At 49.4% G+C, this 21,876-nt stretch overlaps 1 protein-coding gene across 5 annotated transcripts in view; it reads right to left on the reverse strand.

The window, feature by feature from the left end:
• Nucleotides 1–738: 738 nt before the first annotated feature.
• Nucleotides 739–21,876, reverse strand: part of usp54a (ubiquitin specific peptidase 54a) — a 36,081-nt gene continuing 14,943 nt past the window's right edge. For 2 of the 5 annotated variants that reach the window (XM_076742676.1, XM_076742677.1), the window contains exons 3-22: nucleotides 21,035–21,127; nucleotides 20,809–20,943; nucleotides 20,570–20,683; nucleotides 20,048–20,130; nucleotides 19,176–19,278; nucleotides 18,916–19,062; nucleotides 18,687–18,836; nucleotides 15,878–16,046; nucleotides 15,366–15,557; nucleotides 14,338–14,472; nucleotides 12,845–13,556; nucleotides 12,291–12,415; nucleotides 11,983–12,147; nucleotides 11,041–11,160; nucleotides 9,622–9,820; nucleotides 7,614–8,503; nucleotides 7,093–7,202; nucleotides 6,664–6,780; nucleotides 4,607–4,940; nucleotides 739–4,092 (exon numbers count right to left, since the gene is read on the reverse strand). In XM_076742676.1, the coding sequence (XP_076598791.1) occupies nucleotides 3,473–4,092; nucleotides 4,607–4,940; nucleotides 6,664–6,780; nucleotides 7,093–7,202; nucleotides 7,614–8,503; nucleotides 9,622–9,820; nucleotides 11,041–11,160; nucleotides 11,983–12,147; nucleotides 12,291–12,415; nucleotides 12,845–13,556; nucleotides 14,338–14,472; nucleotides 15,366–15,557; nucleotides 15,878–16,046; nucleotides 18,687–18,836; nucleotides 18,916–19,062; nucleotides 19,176–19,278; nucleotides 20,048–20,130; nucleotides 20,570–20,683; nucleotides 20,809–20,943; nucleotides 21,035–21,127 (4,713 nt within the window). In that variant the 3' untranslated portion in view covers nucleotides 739–3,472. The remainder of the gene's footprint in view (nucleotides 4,093–4,606; nucleotides 4,941–6,663; nucleotides 6,781–7,092; nucleotides 7,203–7,613; nucleotides 8,504–9,621; nucleotides 9,821–11,040; nucleotides 11,161–11,982; nucleotides 12,148–12,290; nucleotides 12,416–12,844; nucleotides 13,557–14,337; nucleotides 14,473–15,365; nucleotides 15,558–15,877; nucleotides 16,047–18,686; nucleotides 18,837–18,915; nucleotides 19,063–19,175; nucleotides 19,279–20,047; nucleotides 20,131–20,569; nucleotides 20,684–20,808; nucleotides 20,944–21,034; nucleotides 21,128–21,876) is intronic. The other 3 variants (XM_076742679.1, XM_076742678.1, XM_076742681.1) reach the window with 3 other exon arrangements.

A 21,876-nucleotide genomic window follows, 5' to 3' on the forward strand; every position in this document is an offset into this window, starting at 1 on the left:
CACTCACCTTCCAAACTTTGCTGCCTTTGTTCGTACTTTCATTCAGTTAATCAGGAATAACAGTAATTATTAGCTTTCTTTTGTTATTCTTGTATTTGTCACTAGTTTTCGATCAGTACCGTCACTTTATCCTGCATCAGTTAGTGATATTGATGATGTTTAATATTAATCTTAAAATGATTCCACTTCTTGTTCCATCATTGAGGATTTTTTTTCTCTTTTTGTTAATGTTAATACAGTTAATACCACTTTCATTTCATTATTTATTGATTTGAAATCTGGTTTATGTAACAGAACTATATAAACTGAAGGGCATTTAGATTTATGATGTAATGAATTTATTATAATATCAAATAATTGATGTATTTTGTAACATTGCCTCCTCCTCCTCCTCCTCCTCCTCGTTACTGTTGTGCTCAGCAGCTTCGTGTGGAGGGCGGAGGACCAGGACCTCCAGCTGGGAGGGAAAACAGGAACATAAAAAAACCCACTTCCTGTTCAGTCCTGATGGAGCTGGCTCAGGACCAGAGGGTGGAGACCTGGTTCTGTAGGGACCATATGTCAGGGTGTGGTCCTGAGCAGACCAGCAGACCTCTGCTCCAGTGTGTGTGTGTGTGTGTGTGTGTGTGTGTGTGTGTGTGTGTGTGTGTGTGTGTGTGTGTGTGTGTGTGTGTGTGTGTGTTCACGCACAGACCGCCAACACGAAGACAAACTGAAATGACGACCTGGAAGACGCGGTCAACTTTTCCTTTAAACATTTTAATCATCTTATCATCTCTGTTAAGTCTACAGTGTAGAAAAATAAGCATCAAAAATATACCAAAATCAACAAAATAAAATCTGGCGAAGCAAAAAGCCAAAACAACTTCGACATGGTGAAAAAATAACCTCTCTTCATGTGAATTATTGACACTTTCTGATGCATCGTCACTGTTCTGAGCTCAGGTCTGGTCTGAACTCTGCACGAAGACTCAAATGAAATGTGGACTTTATTCTGAAAGAGCTGCACAGGTGAGGCGTTTGAGGCCTCAGTGTGAGCGACGGAGCTGAGAATCAATAAATCAGGACGAAATGATCAATCCGCTCTACTCTTCAATCTGCAGAAGAACGGCGGCTGAGCGGATTCAGAATGGATGCTTGCTGTCAGACCAGACCTGGGTGTGTTGGTTTTAGGGTCAGCCCTGGGTTCTTGGCAGTGGGACAGATGGACAGAAGTCCGTCAGTCTGCTCTCAAACAGCATTCAGGGTGTGAGGCGTTCCTTCATCATCTACAGCACAAAAACGAGCTCCTACATGTCGCGAGAAGCTTCCCCTGAACAACGGGAGCGACGCCAAAAGAAACCAGCAACAAGCACAAGAAAGAAATCTACCGTCAACACTTGAAGTGCACTAAAAAAGATCTGCATATATCATGATGACAGGAAATGTACACCAAAGTGATTCTCTCAAGGCTAGAATACGTCTGAAAACATCATGCTAAATATTAGCTGCAACTCTGTTCAAAGAAAAGCTTTAGTTATTAATCTAATGCGCTCTGAAAAGACACAAATCAGCCTCGTGTACAATATAAGAGGCTCCACATCCCAAACGAGGCGACTAACTACCTTTAGAAAATTAGATCAGGTCTATAGTCGAGTATATTCAGGTTAGGCAGGTAGAGCAGTTCAGTTAATCTACGCACAACTCAGTCTGACAGCCTACAAAAATAAATAGAGTAAGAAGAAGAGATTTATATTCAAAGAGCACAAAAGCTCCTTTTCTACTTCCTGTTTAGATTCAGCTGCCGTCTGCTCAGCTTCACTCTGCATCAAAACATCCCAAAAACCGACAGACCGATCGTCACCTGAAGTATCTCCACCTGTACCTGGCCGCCTCTCCTCCGCCTGGTGTCACGTTCAGCGCTGAAGCCGAGGCGGCTGATCGATTCTAAGCATCGATCAGCAGCATAATTATCCTGATCAGTTCTCGAGCTCCAGCTTCACTCGTGAGCTCGAAGCAAACTTGGTGTTTTTGACTGTTGGTTCAGGTAAAATCACATCAGGCTCTAAAACACCGATGGACATTTTCTGACATTTTAAGACTTAATGAACATAAAACTACAGATTAATCAGGAGTGTGAGACGTGGTGGGATCCATCACGCTCTTCATCAATTATGGGAAATATTGAACTGAAAAGACGCGAGTGTGAGTTAATCTAAAGATGAGCTGAAGTTACTGACTAAATAAATATGGACAGTATGTGAAAATCAAAAGAAGTTTGTTCATCTGAAGCTCGGATTTCTCCGCAGCAGTAAATATTATTCTGAGGATTATCTCAGTTTGTACAGAAACATTCAGTCAGTGATGACTCAGCAGAAAAGTTTTCGGCTGTTTGCTGTTGGAAAAGTCGTCAGACTGAAGGTTCAAACAAACGTTTGTCATCAGAGCTGCTGAATATTTTCATTAACGGTTCATAAAATGTCAGAAAACAACAGTCGGACGTCTTCAGATGTTTGTTCGAGCATCAGCCCGAAACCTGAAGTCCTGATCGATTAGGAAACGAGCTGCAGGTGATTTCTCATCAGCGGCCGTTTGATGTTCAAACAGCTTCACCGATCACGTGTTTCTTCTGATCAATAAACCTGCTGATCAATAATCTGACACCAAGTGGATGAAGACAAAAACCTGATTATTGATGAGTCATTGTTTCTCAGATTCTGATCAAACAGCAGAGTTCAGCAGACAGCCGGTCGTCACGTCATCGACGCCGCTTCGCCTTCGCTTCTGTCCGCCGGCCTTCATCTCACGTCATCTCACGTCGTCTCACGTCGTCTTACGGTCGTCTCACGTCGTCTCACGTTGTCTCACGTTGTCTCACGTCGTCTCACGGTCGTGTCACGGTGCTTCGTCTCCATTAGAAACCTTAATGTGCTTAAGTCCAGCAGACATTCATAGACTGTATGTCGGAGATCTGTCTGTGTGATTCTGTTTGTTTTTGTGGCCTCGTGGTGGCGTCCGGAGCGAGGAGCGCCGGGCGAGACGGCGGGAACAAACATGGACGCAGACGCCGCCGTCTGCAGGAAGATAAGCCGAAGAAGAAGCTGAAGACCACGAGGCCAATTGAAGAGCTGTATTCCAGAGTGAAGCATCCACCAACGTGACGCCGAAGAGCCGCGAGCCAACAGGCTTTATATGAAACCACGCCCACACCCGATTAGCGCCTGAATTTGATGAACTTCCTGTTATGAGCTGTCTCCTACCTGCGTGGACTGCAGTCAGTTCAACTTGTTGACATTACAGCAGCTGAAGGGACGCCACCGTCGAGGCTGTCATCACAGGAAGTGGGCGTGGTTTCATCAACAGCAGGTTGGTCGACCGTTGTGGCGAATCTGAAGACGTGTTGGCACATTTTAAGAACAACGAGGAAGCGCGCTCGTCTGACTGGATCCGTCTGGAATACGACTCGTCTGCGGTGGCGTCCGCCTCGGGCCGATCAGCTGGTCGGGCGGAAGCGAGCCACGTAAGCGCCACAGGACGGGCAGTAGGGGCGCGACGGCTCAGCGGGGACCTGCTGGCACAGTGAGCAGAGCTGGGGGTCCCTGCGGGGCCGGGCCGGGGGCGGCTGGTAGGAGCTGGTCCTCTGGAGGGGCTGGTGGTGGCGAGCCGGGCGGGGGTCCCAGGAGGAGCTGGGCTGGACAGTCCTGTAGTCTGCGTCGCGTCTCCAGTCGCTCTCGGGGGGCACGTCCAGACGGAGCGGCTGGGGGGGGCCCTCCCCTGACACCCGCAGGAGGTGCGGAGCGTAGTGGGCCGACCCGTTGATCTTACCGGGCAGCGATGGTTGGCGGTAGTGACCGTTGGCGGTGGTGTTGTTGGCAGAGCGGCGAGGGTGGGCCAGGGTGGCGTAGAGGCTCTGTGGAGCTGGTGGGGGGGCAGGACAGGAACCGGCTCTGGGCCTGGGGAGGGAGGAGGAAGAGGAGGAGGGAGGCGGGGCTCGGCGAGGAGCCCGGGGCAGAGTGCCGTAATTCAGCGCGACGCTGTGGAGGCTTTGACCTGAGAGAGCTTGATGCCTGTCAGACACAACCAGAAACTGCTGCTGGACGCTTGGTCCAGGTCCTGGGGAGGGGGAGGAGGAGGAGGAGGAGGAGGAGGAGGAGGAGGAGGAGGAGAAAAAGAATTAGAACAAAATGCAAAGAAACTAAACAGACTGACGTGACTCAGCCAATCAGAAACATGTCCTGAAGCCTGACTCGTTTAAAGGACCAATAAGAGACGCCTCCTCTCTGGTCCAGCTGAGGAGAACGATTCAGAGCCTCAGAGGTCAAAGGTCAAAGACTTGTATAAGACAGACTAAATCAAATGTTAAATTAAACATTTAGTAAACTTTACTTTAACTGCAGTACTTCAGTACATGTCTTTGTTTCACACAGCTGATCTCTCAGAGACCTGGTCTACAGACACCTGTGGGGCTCAGAGGTGGCGTCTCCTCCTGTTAAACCCTGCTGACGCCTCAAAGACCCGAATGTGTTTCTGGGCATTTGGAGGCTTTGACGACCTGAAGAGCTGAAACAGTGTTTGACTTCATGTGAAGAGCCGCAGACACACAAACAGCTTTAGTTTACTGATCCACCTTCAGCAGCAGAGCTGTGCTGGTGGAGGTGATGGTGGAGGTGCTGGTGGAGGTGATGGTGGAGGTGAAGGGCCGGCAGGTTACCTGAGTGTCCCCAGGAGGAGAGGCCTGAGCTCGGGGGCCGTGATGTCTGCAAGGGGAGGTGCTGTGGAGGAGGTGCAGGAGCTGAGGGGCCGAGGTGTCGGGGCTGGTGGTGGAGGTGGTGGAGGTAGGAGTGATCTGTAGTGAAGGAGGGGGAGGAAGGGAGGTGCAGAGAGGAAGTGCTGGGGCGACGGAGGAGGGAGGAGGAGTGAAGGTCGGCGTGTCTGAGGGGGGGCCTGGATGCAGAGGGGTCCTTCAGGGTGAGGAGGAGGAGGAGAACAGATGAAGATGACGGAGAGGTAGAAGAAAGAGAGAAGGTGGAGGAGGAGCAGAGAGGAGCAAAACAACAAAGAGGAGGAGCAACACGACAAACAAAACACATGGAAGGAGGTGGGGGTAAAAGATGATGAGGAGGAAGAAAGAGAAGAAAAAGAAAGAGTGAAAAGTGGAGCCAGACGTTACAGAAGAGATGTCGAAGACAGAAAAGAGGAAACAGGAAACAGGAAGGAGTAAAAAATGAAAACAAGTTAACAAGATGGAAGAAAACTGAAAAATGACAAACTAAAGAAAACGATTCAAACACCTGAGGAAACCTTGTATCTCTATGATACAAGGTTCTCTTTCTGGAAATGGAAAACTGATGAAGATGATTGTTGACTGAACCTTCAACCTTCAGCAGAGACACCCATCATCATCATCATCATCATCATCATCATCATCTGTCACTTGGAGTTCTGAGGTTTTGAAGCGACAGACTTCACTTCTCTGTAATACTGTAATACTACAGGCGTGTGTGTACTTTGAAAGTGTGCGTGTGTATTCTGGGGTCTTGTCGACAGGCCTGACGATGATGGAGGATAAACTCTGATCAAACGTGAAGGACTGGTTCATCAGCTGATCTGATTTGTCTTCGTGTTATTGGCTGAATGACTCATCAGGATCACTGCCTGCAGGTCAGAGTTCAGCCTGTTCTCACTGTGTGAGCCTGAGCTTCAGTGGGTGTTCGGCAGCTGTATCACAGACACGGTCGACGCTCCGACACTCAGAGGAGGAATAAAACCCTGTGGCTGAGGGAAAGCATCGGGATTCCTCCCACAGATGGAGGATTTGACGGAGATGTGTGGAGTGGAGCCTCAGCCGTCGGTTCACATCAGGCAGCGAGCGTCGAGGTTAAAAGCTTAATGGAAGAACTAAATCACTGATCAATCTTTAATGCGCTGGCCTGAGGCGATTCCTGAGGGCTGAATACAAGATGGCTGAACGCCAGCGGCAGCAGAGGGAGGCGCTCAGAGGGGAGCAGGTTCTGTGAGAGACGCTGGCTGCTGCTGCTGCTGCAGAGAACAGCAGAGAACAGGGTTCCACACAGAACGTCACAGTGCTGCAGAGACTGTTATCAACCTGCACCGTGCTTCACATCAGCAGCAGGAAGGGTTACACAACGCTGCTGCGTTCTCACCTCTGCACCAGGTCATCACTGCTTTCAGGGTAAAAAGGTTCCCTGAGGATCACCTGAGGAGTACGAGGGTTCTTCCTCTGGAGACAATCATTGTGACATTAAGATGGAAAAACACGCTGAAAGTAAACTGTTTGTGCTCCTGTACAAACAGCTCCTGTAAAACAAGTGTTGGGGAGTTGGAGAGAGTTCATGAATCAGAGGGGCTGTTGTTGCCTTCATGGTTCAATACAGAACCTCCATCATGACCAGAGAACCAGAGGAGAACTGTCCATCAGCTCTGCATGAAGAGCAGAACCTGAACCAGGCTGCAGTTACATCACATGAACACAAGGTGGCAGCACGTGTTAAATAAAACCAAGAGTGGACAGAGGTGGCGGTGATGATGATGATGATGATGATGATTGGCAATATAAACAAACATACGCCGTCTGTTTCCTGCTGCACCGAGATTAATGTGTGTCTGTAGAGTGTGTGTGTGTGTGTGTGTGTGTGTGTGTGTGTGTGTGTGTGTGTGACTTACACAGCCGTGGGAGTGGCCGAGGTTTTGAGGTCGTGACCCGATGACGGTTCCGCTCAGGCTGCGGGCGATGCGTCGCAGGTTCTCAGCGCTGTAGCTCTCGTCCTCACCTGACGGCGGCTGAACGGACGACAACACAAAACATCATTTTTAGAAACGTCAGATTCATCGTCAGACCGTCTCCTGTGAGACTGATGTCCAGCTTCAAGCCGCGAGGACAAACTTCACGTTTCAGTTTGCTTCACAGGTCGTTCCACACCAACAGAACGGAGCTCTGATACGTCTTAACAACACACACTGAGAACATTTAACTTCTTAAAAATGGTTTAATGACCTCAACTGTCCTCAGACTCACACATACACACACACACACAAACGCACACACATACACGCACACACACACACACACACACACACAGAGTCAGTACACACCTTATGAAGAGGTGTAACCGGTGTTCTGTAGGCGTATCTCTCGATCTCAGCCGTCGGTGTTTTGGACCGTCCAGATCCTGACATCACTCTCCTCACACCTACACCTACACCTACACACACGCACGCACACACACACACACACACACACACACACACACACACACACACACAACACACACACACACACTTTGAATGACGTCGTCTTGGTTCAGCGCCCCCTGCTGTTTATCTCCATCGACCAGTGAATCACATTCACAGCAGGATGGAGACAAACGTTCAGTCGTGTTTTATTTTGACGATTTTCTGCAGTCAGTTAAACTTTGAGGCACGTTTACATGGAAACTCGACGGTCTGTGTCACAGGAGGAGAAAGCAGGAAGCGACTGAGTGGTGAATATTTCAGAGCTCTTTGGTCTGAACAGCTTGTCCAGTTTGTTCTGTACGGAGTGAGACGATAACCATGAGAAACAGGAAGTGTTGAACTCTGAACTAACAGCTTTATATTATTTCTGCACTTCCTACCTGGTTTGTTGTTGCTTGGCAGAGGACTGACTCCCCGGCTGCCCCGGTGCATGCTGGGAGCCAGCAGACTGGCCTGGTACAGAGAGTCCAGCTCTGACAGCTCCTCGTCGAGCACCGCCGCTCCCCCTCCTCCTGCTGCATTCTGGGAGCCGTAGTATCTGTTGACGTTTTCCGCCCAGCGCTCCACAGGCAGGGTCGCCCTGAAGTCCTGGCTGGGGGGCGGGGAGGAGGTCCGAACTGGCCGGCTCACAGGCCGGGGGGGCGCGTCGGAGGGGGAGTCTGGAGGCGAGTAAAGGGGCGACCCGATTGGTGGGTCAACGGGAGAATCAACAACATCAGGTTGGTCTGGATGTAAGCAAGACCAGCTCCTGGTTGGGTAGGCAGCAGGGGGTGGGGCTAGTCTTGACACTGGGGGCGTGGTCTGGGGGTGTCTGGGGTAATATTGCTCCTCCTCCATCATCAGATGACACCTGTCGCTGGCACCAGGTGACGGGGTTCGGGAATATGGCCTGGGTGGGGGCGGGGCCTGCACTGGGATGGAGACAGGAGGCGTTCTGGTCCACTGGGCGGGGTGGTCCACCTGCTCTGGTGGAGGCGGTAGAGCCGAGTCTCCCGGGGGGCTCTGCTCCCAGGTGTCCACACACAGGACAGGGAGGGACCTGGTGTTAGTGAGGGGTTTCCCAAAGCGAGAGCAGGGGCCCCCGGTCCTGTGGTCCTCCCTGGGTGAACCTGTAGGAGCTCCGGCGCTGGAGGTGGGGTCAGACACTGAGTTTGCTTCAGGAGGGAGGGGCTTAACAAGGCAAGGGGGCGGGGTCTGCTGGTCCTGAATGGCAGCTGATTGGTCAGCCTGTTTCTCTGTCAGAAGTATTTGGAGCGAGAGAGGCTTTTCACTGCAGAGAGAGAGAGAGAGAGAGAGAGAGAGAGAGAGCGAGCGAGTGAGGCGGGTTAGGAAGAGAGAAACTGTGTGTGTGTGTGTGTGTTTGTGTGTGTGTGTGTGAGTGTGTGTTGGCCTGCAGTATGTTTGGAACAGATGGTGTCATGTAAGAGCTCTGTTTCAACACAAGGCTGGTTTTGTGTGTGTGTGTGTGTGTGTGTGTGTGTGTGTGTGTGTGTGTGTGTGTGTGTGTGTGTTTCAGAGGTTATTTCCTGCGGAGTGTCGACGATCTCTCATCATGCTTCGTCCTCCGAATGAGCCGTTTGTCACGAACACATCTTAAATACTGCTAGCCCCCCTACAGGCCGCATGAAGCTGCCATCAAAGCAGAAACTGTGTCTAAGATTTAAAACACAATCAGGCTCGTTTCCGCTTTCATTGCTTTCTACATAGATGTGTCGTATCTGGATCTGTGATCTGGGATTGGTCAGTTTGGGGTGCAGGTGCTTTCTCTCAGGTTTGTGATGGCGGCTGAAACTCAGTAATCACCTGTTGAAAAGACACGTCTCAGGAAAGACTCGACTGCAAGCGTCCAGCCTGTTTTGCGTGTTGATAAACTGAGGTTTCCTCTGCTGCTCTGAGCTGACACACACACACCTTTACCTCCTGATCCTCTCAACATGATTGGCTGAACCACTTCTTATTAAACAACAGTCAGTGCAGTGACTGTCTGCAGCTTTCTGTCCTGTGCTGAGACCAAAAACCAAACCCCTGTTGGTCCCGGGGGTCCGGCCTGCGAGTCATCTTCCTCCTCTGCTCTGACGGACTCCGGGTCCTAACGTGACGTCGTGGACTGTAAGTCCAAGCTGAGACCAAACCCAAAGCCTGAGCAACAGTGGAGACACTGCACGGAAGAACTGGACGGACTGGTCCACACGGACATGAGACTGAAGTCTCGCTCTGAACAGACATTTCTAGACTGCTGAGCTGCTGTAAATGAGCATCGTTTGGCAGCTTCTCTTAAATGGAGACAAAATGTGTTTGAAGCTGTTGCAGCTGAAACAGTTCACACTCAGGACGTGAAGTGCTAATGTCACATGACCTCTGATTGGCTGCGCACACTACAGGTGGTACCTGGGCTGTTCCTGGAACTGCTGCCCCTCCTGCTGCTGTTGCTCTGGTTGCTGCAGTTGCTGTCTGCCTGCCTCTGAGTCCTGCTGTTGTTGCTGCTGCAGTTGCATGCGTTGCTGCAGGCTGCGGGCTCTCCTCATGCAGCGCTGCAGCCGGCTGTGACTACTAGCTCCGCCCTCAGCCGCCAACAGCTGCAGTTTGGCTGCAGCCCGGTCACATGTCAACAGAAAATACACAACAAAAGGAAAAAAACAAAGAGAGGAAAGAATGAATAAGGAAAAAAGAAAAGAAAGATGCAGAAAATAACTTGTTATGATGATTTCATGCAAAAATCTTAAAAAGCAAATATACACCTGACAGAAAATCAAATGTCAGACTGCTGACATGAGGGTGATGTGACCGTGTGTGTGTGTGTGCGTGTGTGTGTTTATTATGGGAATGGCAGGCATGAGAAGACGGTACTAAAGATCAATAACCCAGCTTTGGTTCTCTGTGATGAAATGGTGAAATTATATCGAGAATGTTAAATTAACAAAATTAGAACCAAAAATGTCCAAACTAACTCAAAGCAAGCTGTCAAGTTAAAGGACTCCGCTTTGTTACGGCCAGGGTCTTATTTTTCTGTCCATCAAACCCATCGGCAGGAATAACATCAGGTTCACATCTGACACGACGACAGTCAGGTAACAGACCAACAGGTGAGACAGGTGGGTGGAGAGAATGAAGGGGAGCAGTAAAGTGATGGTGTCTGCTGTAAACATCCATCAGTTCACAGACTCACTTCCTGTTTCAGCTCTGACTGACTCGACGTTCTGAGTCTGTGTGCAGAGACGACCAAAATAAGACCCGAGCTGTAACGTGGTGGAGCCGTCCTTTACCGTGCAGCCCTGCGTCTCAGTGAAGGAACGTTCTGCTTTAATTCAGAGGGGACGAGGTTTAAAGACCCATTCCTCCGTACAGTCCTCGTGTTTTCTTCGCTTCCATTTTGATATTTGACACTTTTCTTTCATCTGTTTTCGTCTCTGCACATTTTGATGTTTTTAATCAGCTGTCAGGTGTTTGTGAAGGAATGAAGAGTCTGTCAGTGCAGTGACGACAGACTGGAGGACGCTGGGTGAGGCACTGTGTGTGTGTGTGTGTGTGTGTGTGTGGAAGTATGATTGACACATCAAATGAAATGAGAGAGTCACGGGGAGCCTAAATGTTCAGCGTGTGTGTGTGTGTGTGTGTGTGCTCAGTGGTTGATGTGGAACAGTTATCAGCAGGCCACTGCGCTGCCTCTGGTTGCCATTAGCAACCGAGAAGAGAGATGGTGGGCGGGGTGCAGTGACCTCATTCAGTGTTTATTTGGTAAGTATGGCATACTGAGTGTGTGTGTGTGTGTGTGCGTGTGCAAGCGATATGAGAGTAGGAGGAGCTTACAGACTGCTTCATTGACCGCCGACAGCGCGGCGGCAACCTCGCCCGCCTGCTCCAGACGCACAGACTGGTCCAGCAGAAGCTCCGCCTCTGACACACACCTCTCAAAGCTGTCACCTTTACCTGCAGGACACACACACACACACACACACACACACACACACACACACACACACAGAGAAGGCTGAGCTGAGTGACAAGCTGCTCTCAGATGAGCATCAGGAGCTGAACATCAGTAAAGACTTCAGTGACTGTGTGTGTGTGTGTGTGTGTGTGTGTGTGTGTGTGTGTGTGTGTCAAGAGGGTTTTTCCATTCACTTCAACACACACTCAGAACTATAAAGTCAAACAGAAACAGAGACATTTTGCTCCCAAACGGCTCAAAATCCAAAATAAAATGATCTACTGAGTCACTGCTTAAATTAAAGGTACTGAATCAGAGAGATTTCTGAGGTCACCTTGATGAACACCTGCGTCTTTCATGGAGGCTGAAAAAGCTCCAACACAACAAACAGCATGAGCCAGACTGACACTGACACACACACACACACACACACACACACACACACAGACACACACACACGCAGCCTTTATTACTGCGTGGGTCATTCTGTCTTTTGTGTGTCGGCTGAGTCAGGCGCTTTCAGCTGCTCAATGAGGAACATTCCTGTTGTCCAGCTCAACACGCTGACCACACACACAGACACACATACACACATACACACAGACACACAGACACACACACACAGACACACACAGACACACACACACACACACACACACCTCTCACAATGTGCCTGAGTCAGTGATGACTGAATCTTCTCATATTCACTCATTCAAATTGAATTCCTGTGGAAGTTTCCTCATCGGTGCCTCGCAGCCACACATCCCATGATGCATTGCTGTGCCAATGTATTAAGTGTGTTGGTGTGTGCGTGCATGTACCCTGGATCTGCAGCTGGTCCAGGTCCAGGTACTTGCTGGGTCGGGGGTTGAAGCCGAGTGCCGCCTCCCTCTCCTTCTCCTGTCGTCGCTGCTGCTCCTCCTCCCTCGCTCTCCTCTGCACCTCCTCCTGCAGCTCGTCCAGCTCGCTGCGGCCTGCAGGGGGCGCTGGTCAACACACACAGAGTCATGGCTGTAAACTACAAGATTCTGAACGGACAGTTAGTGTTCAGACACAAAAAACGAAGCTAAAGTTAGCTCCCTGTGGACGACAGACAACGCACACACACACACACACACACACGTCGTACCAGGGCTCCCCCTGCTGGACGGGCTGAGCTCCTGCAGCAAAGCTCCGCTGCTCTTCGACCGGGTGTTCCTCCATGATGGCCCTGAGGATGAGGAGGAGGACGAAGGCTTCTTCGCCACACACTCCCTGAAGAGAAGAGAAAGACTTTTTGTTTGAAGGTTCTGACAAACGTCCATCTGGCTTCAGTCACCGTTCAGCTTCAGCTCGACGCCCTGAGCTAAAGCACCGGGTCCAGACTGGCTCTGATTGGTCTGTGTTTTCTGGTCTGAGCCAATCAGAGCTATGCGGACGTGATTCACGCCTCGTTCAGCTTTGTGTGCGTACGAGAAGGATGCAGCTGTGCGGGAACTGAAACTAAAAGCTGACCGTCGCAGTCTGTAATGAAATCTTTTTTGCCGCCTGACCGACAGTCTAAAACCTACAGACCTACCTACACAAAACCTACACTCACTTTGACATCAGATGACTGAAAGTATCAATGAACGATCGAACCGCTGCAGGTTGATCTTCTGTTCATGTACGTCTTCAATGATAGATAATGAATCGGGGACAAACCTGTCTCCCAGGTTCAGGTCCAGGCTGACCGGGCTGCTGCTGTTCCTCTCGCTGCTCTCGTATCCGCTCTCCATCCTCTGGATCAGCCGGGGAGGAGGGGGAGGAGGAGGAGGCAGATCTGCACCTCCTGCACTCCTCCTTCCACCCCCTGGTCCATCTCCACTTCCTCTGTAGCTGCTGGAGGTGGTAGGCAGAGTCCAGGAGGAGCCTGGCCTGACGGACTTGAGCTCCTCCTGCGCTGGGAAGGAGGCGCCTGCTCCCTCGGAGGCCGGAGCTCCATAGTCGTCATGGAGGGAGGCTCCGAGCGGGCTGTATCCCGCCTGCCTTCGTCTCTCACGGTTGAAGATGCTGTCGATGTTGAGTGCCTCCCTTCGTGGCCTCCATGCTGGCCGGTACCTCCCTGACCCTGCTCCTCCCGAGCAACTGGACTTAGACTCGCTGCTGGTGCTGTCGGCCTCCCAGTCATGGACTTTACTGGAGGAGGAGCAGGGAGCGGTGGTGTTGGCAGGGTGGTGGTGGTTATTGGCAGAGGAGGTGATCTCGGAGAGGACGGCAGCAGGTAATGAGGAGGAGGAAGTGGAAGAGAGGGGTCGGTTGTGGATGATGTTGCTCATGGTCTCTTTGAAGTCTCGGAGGCGACTGGTTGAGGAGGTGAAGGAGGATGAAGATTTGGGGAGGTGACGAGGAACCTGCCGCTCCTTTAACGTCTCTCCTGGTGAGAGGAAAGAGGGAGCGGGAGGGAAAAGAATAACAGGAGGGAGGAAAAAGAAAAGAAAAGAGGAGGAGGCAGGAAAAAGGAGAATGTGAAAAGGAAGGAAATGAGAATACAAGATGAAGGGGAAGGAAGAATACAGGAGAAAAGAGGAGGAGGAGGAGGAGGATGATTTATAGATTAACAGATGAAAACAAGAGGAGAAAGAAGAGGAGGACAGAAAAGACATTGAAAAAGGGGGAGACAGACGGGAAGGAGAAAAGGGTGGAGAGAAAAAGTTGAAAGTAGGTGAATAAGAAAAGAGACGAGATGAAGGAGTGACGGCAGAAACGAATGAAGACAGAACGAATGATTAAATGAGTCGACTGGAGAATGAGCGTCTGTCAGTTTGAGCTTGACTGTTTCAGATCCTTCGTAGAAACACTTCATCTTTAAGTTTTAGCTAGTTTAGTTAAAGCTCATCATCTGATCCCAGGCCTCCCAGAATAAACCCAGTCCAGCATTTAAAACACTGCTGGCTGCTACAAAACTGATTGATCGATTGGTCCAAATCTGATTTCTACATTTTCTGTATAAAATGTTCTTTTATATTTTTGTTTTCCTTCTCAAGTTGTTTCGGTGACACAGTGAATATCAGCAGAGAACCAGGTGATGATGATGAGAATGATGATGATGTAACTAAGTCCCTGAGAAGTTATCTGCCTGGTAGCTTTGTCTCTGCGCTCTGATTGGCCCCTGCACCCAAACTCCCCAGACCCTGATTGGCAGAAACCCCGCCTACCCTCACTGTGGTAACCAGCTGACGAGGCTTCGTTGTCGGGTTTAGATCGGCGGTGGCGGCTAGAGCTCCGCCTCCTATCCCCGGCCCCGCCTCCCTTCCTCAGAGACTGGTGCTGCTCACTGTCCGTCACGTGGCCTTAGCAACAAGAAGCAATGGCAACGGATGTTTACAGCATGGTCATCACATCATGCAACAATGACAGAAGGAAAAGAAGAAGACGAATGGCAGCGTGTGATTGGCTGCACAGCAGGGTCATACGGGGTCAAATCTCATCACGCTTATTTGAAACAAGGTTTGAAAATTCCAATCGTTTCCTTCTCCTCTAAATAAAAACGGCGTGCTGTCAGAGAGGAGACGGCGCAGACCCTGCTGTGATTGGCTGAAAACATGCTTTCATTCACATCAAACATTACGAAGCTGTGGACGTCACACCGCCTGGCCTCGCCAAGTCAGTTTGTTCATGGAAGAACTTCAGATTTTTGGGGAAAAATGTATCACGTAAAGCAAATGTTTGGCCCTTTTAACCATTTTTTCTTTAATCTAAACCTCAGCTCTGTATCCAGAATCTGACGTTGACGTTAGCATTGAAGACTCATACTAGATTGGCTAATGGTCTCTAGTCTGGTCTCATGCTGCTCATTTCAATCATTTGCATTCAGACAGAGTGATAATTGATTTGTGAATAGTACCAGCATCACATCTAAAACGTAAAGGAGCACATCGTCTGCATACATGATGTAAAACATTACGTTCAGGTTGATTTCAGAATGACACTAAGCAGCTCCTTCATCAACACATTCTTCTGCTTTGTCTGGTTGAAACGAAACTTTAAAAAAATCAAATGTTGTGCTGACACAAAAACAATCAACAACAACTCCCATAACTGATTAAATATTAGTAATGATCTGCTTCTGCTGTCTCCAGCGTGAGGATCTGGTCTGCGTGGCCTCCACACTGCTGAATGGAGGAATCACTCTAGCCTCTTCTATTCTACCCAGGTGATGCTTTGGACCAGTTCAGGTACCCACCTATGGTATCCAGGCTGCAGAGCGAGGCGTGCAGGGGTCCGTCTGGGCGTTCGATGCAGATGACGGTTCCCTGGGAGTCGGAGGAGTGGTGACTGGCCAGGGACTCATGGTGTGAGTGGGAGGGCTGTCGGTACGAGTAGCTCTCCGTCGACGAATCGGTGCGAGTGTCGCTGGAGATTGACTGCTCCCGGCCTGGCCGGGGGGTGGAGGGGCGTGGTTAGTGAACGAGTGGAGGCGTTAGCGGTGATGTACATGTGCTCATACACCCATACAAATACACATCATATCAGACTCACCTAAACATCACTGCTGCTACAAGTACTACGACTACTGCTACAACGACAACAGCCACAACTACGACTACTTCTACTGACTGTTAGCTGTCTGTAATTACCCCAGTCTTGTCTGTCATAGTACTACTACGACTATTACAAGTACTACTGTTTCTGGTTTAGTTACCTGAATGTTTGCTGTTGTGCTACTACTACGACTCCTAGCTGTGTTGTAGTTACCCGAGTCTTCGCTGTCGTAACAGGCCTTGTTGAGGTGGTGGAGGTCGAAGCGGGAGGGCAGGTCCTGGACCGACACCGGCGTCCCCCGCGGGTCGGCGTACAGCAGCAGCAGAGGCTGGTAGTGGCCCTTGATGCAGCGAGAAACCACGTCCTTCCACTTGGGACCGATCTGCAGGTGGACGACAAAAACACAGAGAAGACGGTGACTCCAGAAGCTGATGAGGACACCAAGAAAGCCCAGACCGACACGCATGAAAATACATGTCAGTCCAAAAATCCAGATAACTATAAGCTGCAGTTTGATTTATTATTCACAGTTGCACATTTTTATGGTGTGAACATGTCGACTCAGAGCCGTCGTGACTGACAGGTACATGAAATGTGACACTTTCAATGACTTTTCTTTGGCATCAAATATCTGGCGGCGTCTTTGATCACACAGATGATTTAAATCATCATTTTGACAGTTTGAGACCAATTTTCATGCACAGCTGCTCCAGATGGGACAAACTGTAGCATTTGACAACTTATTTTTTAAAGTTATTGTCGGAAAACATGCTTATATTTCTCAAATTAAGGCACTAAATTATTGTTTCGGTATCGGTTTGGTTCTGCCAGATGGCTCCATTCTTGGATCCGGTTCATAGTTTCAGGAGGATCTCCCAGTTCAGCTTTCATTGATACCAGATCAATAACTGAAGCTGATCAGCTTCATGGCTGGGCCTCCAATAAGGTGTGAAAATCAGCTGTTATTTCAATGTGTCAGATACACATTTAATCAACATTTCATCCTCTGCTGTTCAGCATCAACGATCACGAAGAAAGTTTCTTCAAAAACCTCCATTGAATCTTTGACTTTTCGGTATTTTTAACTTTCTGTTCTAAACGTTGAATCCGACTCTTCAATGTGTGAATTCTGGATTCACGGAGACGTTTCCAACTCGAGGTAGAAGTACCCAAACCGTGGAAACGACGCTGAGTTCCACTGAGGTCATGTGTTTGGAAATAGTCGATATTCTCATTTCTAAATGCAGCTTTTGACATCAAACCGTCCACTGACACCGTGGAGACCAGACGGTGAATTTACCAGCAGGAGTAATTAACCTCCAGCCGCAGCAAAGACGTCCGTTCACCTCGAAAACGCAGCTCAGCAGGTAAAATCGCTGAAATGTTCGAGGCTGCGCCGCCGCTGTTCCATCAGTCGTCTTCCTGCTCTGTTTGTCTTTCTGTGCGACACAAATCCTCCCGCTTGTTATTTCAACCCTTCCTCCATTTTCCAAAAGTCCACGTTCACCTCCAGCTCCGTTCAGATCGAACAGGACGTCCCGAAATCCAAAACGCCGACCTGCCTGTCAACCGCTGAGTGTGTGTTTGTGCAAGAGAAAGAAAGATATAGAATGAAAGTCTGCAGTGTGAGCAAAAGTGTCGGCTGTGGTGGGATGTGTGCGTGTGTGTGTGTGTGTGTGTGTGTGTGTGTGTGTGTGTGTGCGTGTGCGCGCTCTGACCACACCCTCAGCTCTGTACAGCTGGACTGATAAACAATAGAGGGATATCCTTGTTTTCACAACCAGCAGAGACAGAGAGACACAGAGAGAGTGAGAGAATGTCATATCTCATTCCACCAGTGTTATCACAGCACAGCAACAACAGAGAGAGAGCAAAGCCTGCAGAGGAAAGTAAAGGAAGTGCAGGAGGACAAAGGAGGAGCAGGAGGCAGGGAAAGGGAGGAAAAGAAGGGAGAGAGAGAGAGGAGGACGCAGGACAGAGGAGGACAGAGGTGTCAGGATGGACAGGCAGAGAAAGAGATCACTGACTACAACATGAGGTCACTTCCTTTCCTAAACCTACGGCTTCCTGACAAACACACACTTTGGTCCTCTATACCTGTGAGGACCGTCGCTGATAAAATCCAGGTCTTAGCCCCGAAAAAGGAAGAGAACACACTAACTCTGCTTCTGTCTGGAGTCCATATTGATACATTATGAATGGACTAATGGATTAGCAGAAAATCATGTGTCAGACCAATCAGCTCCTGATTTTAACCCTGGAGAGGCAGCGTTCACTGTTTAGGATCCACAGAAACAAACTTCCAGAAAACTTCAGGTCTGCTGAAGCTCTCAGTTCTTTTAAATCTCAAACGCTTCTGTTGGACTTTCACAACATTAAATTTGGGATTTATTGCTTCATATCTCACACGACACTGTAGCTGTTCCAGCGTTTGACTCTCCAGTTCGCTCCGTCTTATTTTTATGCTTCTTTTTAAATCCCGTCTTTTTCTATTGTCTTGTTGTTCTTTGATATCTCGGATCAAAGCCTGCGTGTCTTATGTAAAACACTCTGACTGGCTTGCAGTTGAAAGGTGTTAAACACTGCCAATAAACTTGCTTTGACACCAAACATCACCGCTCTGTGTCAGACCGTCTCTGCACACCACCGACGTCCTGTTACCTCCTTTACCCACAGCGGCTCCTCTCTGTGAAGACGCTCAAGGTTTCCTCTGGGCCTTCGTCTGCGCCTCTATCTGACTGTCTGACTGACCCCCAGAGGGCTGTCCGTTCCTGACAGACCGCCATACTGTGGATTACTTTCTGCTTGGTAGTAAATTGTACATTTAGCTTCTAATTGTCTCTTCTTGAGCGTGTCATGCCTCTAGTCATGAGACCACAGTACACAGATGTCTTGTAACGTGGGGGGGTTTAAGCATCTTAAACCCCAAAGCTGTCAGGACACCCCTGAAGTTTCTCTGCTCATCTGTGATATTACCTTAACACCAACACCTGCGTTTGACGCCACGCAGCACTGACTGTACCTCCTTCACATGTGCATCATCGAAGTACATCCATCGTCGGATCTTCGTCTGGAAGAAGAAGGTGGAGTAGTGCTTCCCGTAGTAACACACCATGCCCACCAGGTAGAGCTCCGACTGACGAGCCTTCTCCTCCGTCACCCTGTAAAACAGCTGAGAGAAGAAGAGTGCGATGAAGCTGAGCTGAAGCGTTTCCTCTGCTGGTGTTTCTCACTGCGGCTCATCTCCTCACATCCCCCAGACGCAGGCAGGTCCCCAGAGTGTGAATGACGTCCTCGGCCAGGTCCGAGTGGTCCGAGTCCCAGACCAGACCGATGGTGATGATCTCCGGACTGTTGAGGAGGACGCGAGCCATCCTGAGCTGCTGACCACACTGGCTCTGAGGAAGAGGAGGATGAAGAGCGAGAGAACAGCATTGACATTGGCATGAATGTGTAACCACAGAGCGTTTAACATTTAATCAGAACTATTGATTAGTGATGAGAGTCTTACGGGACAGTTACGCAGGTCTCCCATACTGGCGTTTCTCAGCAGCTCCCCGAACATGCCAGGAGTCGCTTTCTCCCTCGTCTCCAGCATCTTCACCGCCTGGTTACTGAGGAAGACGAGGAGGAGGAGCGTTGTGACCTTCAGAGCTATGTGACTCTCATGGAAACACAGCTGCAACGTTACCGGACTTTTACGTTTATCACAACATTCGAATCACAGAACAGAAGAACGTCTGCATTCACACACTGACTATAAGTCTCTTCCATCACGTGGCTCCAAAAATCATTTTCTCTGCCGTCGTCCAACCAGAAAGAACAGCACAAAGACAAAAACCTCTCAGGTGAAAGAACCAAAGTGTTCTTCCTCCAGCAGAAAACATCATGTCGGATCCCCTCACTCACAGCAACACAGGCATTTTCAGGGCACGCACACACACACACACACACACACATGCACGCACGCGCGCGCGCACACACACACACACACACATACACACACATACACACACGCACGCACGCACGCACGCACACACACACACACACACATACATACATACACACATACACACACGCACGCACACACATACACACACACACACACATACATACATACATACATACACACACACACGCACGCACACACATACAGGTGCTCGCACTTTCCCACCTACCTGTACTTGGAGAACAAATCAGGTGTGTGCGTGCATGCAAGTGTGTGTGCATGAGAAACATCTTAGGAGCCATGATAAAGAGAGCGATTAGTCGGTTGCCTTGGTGACCCTGAAGTGTAACCTAGCGACAGAAGTGGTGGGACACACACACACACACACACACACACACACACACACACACACACACACACACACACACACTTACCACAGAGAGGTGGTGGAGATGTAGTGGACCATCTGAATGAAGGGCAGAGGGTCTGAGGAAGCTCCACAGCTGCTGCACACACACTGAACCACACAAACACAAAGAAAGACACACACACACACACACACACACACAGTAAACAAAATGAGTTTCACTTTGTCTTGTAGAGACTTTCTCAGTTGCTCAGTTATGCGAGGCAGCGTTCTCCACTGCAGCTCTCAAACTAAATATTCTGTAACGTCAGAACAAAGATGGCTGCCGGTGCTGAGGAAGAACGGTTGTTTTCATGGCTGTTAAACAGAACGGCTTCATTTTAAGGAGGACTGCTTCGTGTCCGTCTGGGTCACGACTCCTTCCTTTGAAGAAGCGATCTCTCAGGTTCTTCCACACATATCACATTAATCACATTATGAGCATGAACAACAAGGCCCAGTGTGAACAGGAGGAATAATTACAGAAAGCAACGCTCACACGGGCCCCTGACTTGCTTTAAGACTGGCTCACACCACCTCTCTGTCTCACCTGTTCGAAGAGCGTCATGGCGAACTTCTGGTGAGGGATGCAGTGTCTGGCTGTGCAGATGTCCTCTTTGGTCTCATCTGCGATGTGGAAGTGAATCCTCATCAGGATGTTTTCCTGCAGAAGCACAAAGGATCATCACAACCAACGAGAATCTTTCATCTTTTCTCAGTAACGTTTAAATACTTCATGTAACTGAATGTTTTCACGGTGATGTGTGTACTGCGTGTGTGTCGTCTTACGAAGCACTCTGCGGCGTCGTCCATGATGCCGAGCTGAAACCTCTGCTCGTCCTGGAAGGTTTTGGCGAGCGCGCTGCGAAGAGCGTCGGACGGTAAAACTTTCTCACTGCTGTACTGAAACTGAGCGAAGATGCTCTGAAGAACAAGAAAACACAGACAGAGAGCACGGTTAGACGAGGAAGCTGGTCCAGGGTCAGCTGCAGACATCAGTCGGACTGATTCTCACCTTCAGAGCACAGAAAATGCACGAGTCCTCCATACACTTATGAGTGGTCAGCTGACGGAAACTACGGCGGAAGATATCGAGATGCCACAGAACCTGAGAGACAGACAGAGGAAGGAAATCAGTGAACAGAGGAAATAAGAAACACCACCAAATAAGGAGGAGGAGGAGGAGGAGGAGGAGGAAGGTGTAATGACGTGAAGATCATGGTTAAAAAGGAGCTGGATCAGAAATTCCATTCAGACTTCAATAAAATAAAAGTCAGGCCAGCAGGATGATGTGCGTCACAATATAAACCTCACAACCCCTCCATAAAAACTGAATATTGATTTCCATCCCTGATCCTCCCCTGATGCACCAAAACAAAAAAGATGTAACGTTCTTCGGCAGTAAATCACCTCCACCTGCCAGGATCTGATCCCCAAATCTCAGCAGACAGAGAGCAGGAAATAAAGACTTTCCCGTCGATATAAACCCGAAGAGTGAAAAACCCTTTCTGTCCTCAAGTCAGTGCTTCAGAGTCTTCTCATCTGCAGGAAGACGTGAGGAGACGAAAGCTGAAAACTGGACTCAAAGTTTAAGATTCCAAACACATTAAAACCCTAAAAAATCCAGATGAGCTTCCTGAGAATTAGCGTGTGTGTGTGTGTGTGTGTATGTGTGTGTTGCAGCGGCTGCTTCGTCCTGCTGCTGTGACTCCACTAAAAGGCTCAATGTGACGTGTTTACATCAGCACGGCTACCAGCCAATCACCTGTCAGCACGGCCACCACTGACCTGAGACCACACCTGGCCAATCAGAGAGCAAGTTTAGGTACCTGAGGACTAACAGAAGTGTGTGTGAGG

The sequence above is a fragment of the Chaetodon auriga genome, chromosome 11, assembly GCF_051107435.1.
Source record: "Chaetodon auriga isolate fChaAug3 chromosome 11, fChaAug3.hap1, whole genome shotgun sequence".
Taxonomy (NCBI): domain Eukaryota; kingdom Metazoa; phylum Chordata; class Actinopteri; order Chaetodontiformes; family Chaetodontidae; genus Chaetodon; species Chaetodon auriga.